Raw genomic sequence first — 4,462 nt, forward strand, 5'->3', positions numbered from 1 at the left:
CGGTTCAGGTTTTATTTATATCAAAACATGTTGATAGATGAACATGAAGCCACATATTTTATTTAAAAAATCATGACTAAAGATCTGAAAAGAAAACAAATTATCAGGCCTGTTTTTCAAAACTATCTAAATATTATTGTGTACACTTTTTTGGTATTTTTAAATCTACAAGAAATACTTAATGTTTCCAATTTCTGTTCAGTCTGTACAATTCGATTTCTATGAGATAAGTATTTTTATCTACTGATCGTAATCGCGGGATATAACGCGAAGGTCAATCTTCGAATTGGATAGAATTTTTCTCATCGATTTATCGATAAGATTATAGAAAAAACGCAAGCCATGATTTCATATTTATTATTCAAATATCACAATCAGAAAATGATAAAAGTACATTAATATAAATATTTTCGAATAAAAATCTGTTTTTCTCGAAAACAGCTTTCTGTTTCTTCTTTAGGAAAGATCACTCTTTCATTAAGTCACTCAATTTTTCAGCTCGCAGTCACGATTAATGGGCTCTATTCGCAATTTCCATTTATCATGCACGGCACTCGGAACACCTCGACCGCGAGATCGTTGATACCATCTTTTGTACGTCGGAAGAGAGAGAGATGCTCGCGTGCAAAAAGAGACAACCAGGAAAGCAGGGGCAGATCTACTCCGTCTCCCCGCCACTTTGTGGAAAAGGCGACTGAAAAGTGGTCCGCCGTCGTCGCGAAAGCCGTTAACCCCCAACCCCCGGCGCCAACCTCCGAGTCATCCATCCCGTTATTGTATTTAGTTGCCCGTCGACGATAAGGTACGGGATGGAACGGGACGGCCACGATGGCGAGCGACTCAGTGCCTCTAATGCACATCCTGGAATATGATATCCGGAGCCGCTTCCACTGTAGACTTGTATTGGTCTACGGTTACAAAGTAGACGTCGTTGCTACCCTTCCGAGCCATTTTCCACCCTCATTTCCACTCCATCCTTTCACTTCTTGTCAAATTTCCTTTCTCTCTCTCTCTTTTTCTCCTTCTTTCTATCTCTCTGTCATCAATACATCTTACAAGGTGTGTGTTCTTCGAAAGTTGCCAATCTGTATCCCTTTTTTTAAATAAAGTTTTAACCTTTGCTTTTATTAAATTGCAAATTTTCAATTTTTGAAGCATGTAAATGAAAATTATACTAAATATGTTTTTATTTCTTCCACAACAATCATCAGAATAATAAAATCATATTAAAAGAAATTGCTTTTTATATTTAATGATATTGCTTTCACTGTATGTACAAAATATGTGGCATAAGAAATTAATATGATAGTATACAACATGTACAGAATACATAAAATGTCATGTAATACTAATAACATTGTGAAACTATTCTTCAACCATTATAATACAATAGATTTTTTCAAATCAATTAAGAGTACTTATCTATATTTTAAATACATATATAATTTTAAAAATACATAAGATGTGATTCTAAATTAAATATTTAAATTACAAGATGTTAATCACAATAATCATAACTTAGAATGTAATCTCCATTTCGCATGCATACTTCATAATTACAAGTTTCGAGAAAATGTGGCGATTTTCTCTTTTATGCTGCTTTACAAATTCATTGCGCTCTCGAATAGCTCCAGCATTCTCTTCATCTCTTTGCTAAAAATCACGCAAAGCGGAAAATATATGTATATATATACACACTATATGTACAATATTCATGGTAATTTACCATAACAAAGTTGATTAAAACAGATTTTCTTTTCCCATCTGTTACTTGATTACTTATGCTTAATGCAAATTATGACAGACTTTATAAAATATCTAAAAAATAGGATTTCCCTGTTGAGTTCATCATTCATCTTCAAACGAAAATTGAAGACGTGCGAGAGAAAGAGAGAAAAGGAGAGAGAGAGAGAGAGAGAGAGAGAGAGAGAGAGAGAGAGAAAGAAGCACTGAGATATATATAAATAATAATTTATATAATATCGCACAGACACGTAGATATTCGTAAATATTCAACATTTCACGCAACTTAAAATTCTAACCTTACTCTGTCTTCGTCGTAGTCAATAACAGTGTTCTTGTCACTTCGAATATTTATTCCCGATTTCGAGGCTGCTTCCATTTCATCTGATTCCATCGCGCTAGTTGTCACGTTATAAATCTTTACGAATAGAATAAAGATTTTATCGTGCGAGATGATGCAAACGTGTCGACGCTCCAAGTGTCAAACTGTCATCGAACGTCAAACCAAATACTGTAGATAATAATACGTCCAACTCTTGAAAAATCCTTTGTCTTGCAAGGCAACCACTGAAAAAAGTTTTTTAATTTCTCTCTCTCTCTCTCTCTTTTCTTTTTACTATGTATAAAATGAGTTTTAATTTTAAACTTTGCTATAATATTTTCGATACTAACAGTTGACTCAGAATATACAAACTAAACTTTTAATAAACATGCGCGTCTTTTTTTCTGCAGGAAGCTTTTCTCTCCTTTCCCATCACGCTGTTATTTAACATAAGCTTTTAATAAAACGTTAAAATATTCGTCTAAAAATATTTTATAACAATCGTTACATATACACATATTTTCCTTAATATTACAATTTGATATTAATTTTGCTTTAACATTTGATGTACTTTCGTTAACATTTCCAGATTCCACACGATAATTTAATCAGATATATTTGATTGACTTTACAAATAAGGATGTCGCCTTTGCAAGAAATTTAATAAAAATGCTAATCATAGTATATAATAATCAAAGTTTTTTCAGGATAATTTTTGCAAACCTTAATTTAATTAAAAAGAAAATATCGCGATACTTACATCTGCTCTGCTAACTTGTAAATTGGTCCCATCGATTTAGATAGTTCCTCGCACTTAGCCATTAATTGATACATTGACTTTATATTGTGATCTACAGCATCGCACGTTTTACACACAGCATCTCGGTAGGTTTCCAAACAGCCAACTGTAAGAGCGGATGCCTGGAAACAATAACAAATTATTCAAATATATGAGTCATATGATATGTTGTGGGGCAATAAAATTAATGACTCACATTTTGTAAAATTGCGGCCAGATTTTCAGTCAACGCGTCTACAGAGGTTGCAACTTTCCTAGCTTCCATTTCTAATTCGTTTAATACATTGTGATCGAGAGGTGGCAATTGCGGAGTCAAAGCTTGTCTATATAGGCATGGAGTCGAGCTTCGTGATCCCGGAAACGATGGAGTTTCTCCCTTCTTGGTCACAGGACTGGACAATTTGATCTTGTTCTCTAGATCCTCTGTAACAAACAATACCATATCGCCGTCCTGCATCACTCTTCCCTCCAATTGCAAATAACCCATGGCTTTGTGATAACTCGGTGGATCCAGATCGTCATCTTCCGTTGGACTGCCGCCTCTATTTTTCAAATCTAATTGATCCGGTCTGTGGCCAGTTCCGCTTATTTTCTCCAGACTGTCTTCCAAAAACTTCCCGCTCTCGATATCTGGAGAATCAATAAGCGATCTCAATTCCGAAATAGGAGGCGAGGATTGTGAATCAAATGATATCTCGGAATATGACGCTGTCATCTCATGCAACTAAAACATTTAAATCATATAGTATAAATACTTATTATTATATATTATTAGTTATTATTAAATATTTGTATTATTAGTATTATTATTATAATAATACTTATTATTATTATTATTGTATTGCATTGCTACGTGTAGCAATAATAGCTTTCATTAATATAATCACAAACCACTTAACTACGAGACAAGCGTTCTCCTCTACTAAAAAAATACTAACAACTCAGGCCGCGTGATAGCGCTAGTGCGCTGTATTGCCTGTTTTTAATCGAAGTTGGACGTACTATTATCTACAGTATTTGGTCAAACCAATCTAACCTCTTTATCAGAATCTTAAATTACATAAATTCTAGACAATGAACTCTATGGCCGGTATTCATAGTCAGTTCTTATATTTAAGACCGTTTTAAGCACAATCTTAAGGGTGCCATTACATAAAGCGCGGAAACGCGAATTAGCGTAACGCGGAACGAGAAGGGAACCAATCGCGAGCGTAACAAAAACTGCAGAATGCTCGCGATTGGTTTCATTCTCGTTCCGCGTTACGCTAATCCGCGCTCCATGTAATGGCACCCTGAGAGTGCGAACCCATGCAACGAAATAGCGTAACACGGAACGAGAGCGGAACCAATCGCGAGCGTTCTGCAGTTTTTGTTATGTTCGCGATTGATTCCGTTTTCGTTCCGCGTTACGCTATTCCACTGCATGGGTTCGCACCATAGACATAGTATATCTAGACCGAGCGTTTGCCTTTATTTAAGGAGTGGGGGTAAAGATGCACGTAGAAAAGGACATACTCTGTTTCGTGCTTCTTGCGTTCTCTCTCGCTCGCACGTAGCATAGCGTACTCTTTCGCTATGCTACATGCGAGTGAGAGAGA

General features: G+C 35.5%; 1 protein-coding gene across 1 annotated transcript; it reads right to left on the reverse strand.

Annotated features, from left to right (window-relative positions):
* Nucleotides 1-1,226: 1,226 nt before the first annotated feature.
* Nucleotides 1,227-3,584, reverse strand: LOC115244234 (BLOC-1-related complex subunit 6). The gene is made up of 3 exons (XM_029821711.1): nucleotides 3,061-3,584; nucleotides 2,826-2,986; nucleotides 1,227-1,653 (listed from the first exon to the last, which is right to left on the reverse strand). Exons 1-3 carry the CDS (start codon nucleotides 3,577-3,579, stop codon nucleotides 1,602-1,604), a joined length of 732 nt encoding a protein of 243 aa, XP_029677571.1. The 5' UTR covers nucleotides 3,580-3,584; the 3' UTR covers nucleotides 1,227-1,601.
* Between the last annotated feature and the right edge of the window lie 878 nt (nucleotides 3,585-4,462).

This window comes from Formica exsecta, unplaced genomic scaffold (assembly GCF_003651465.1).
Source record: "Formica exsecta isolate Colony F162 unplaced genomic scaffold, ASM365146v1 scaffold80, whole genome shotgun sequence".
NCBI lineage: Eukaryota > Metazoa > Arthropoda > Insecta > Hymenoptera > Formicidae > Formica > Formica exsecta.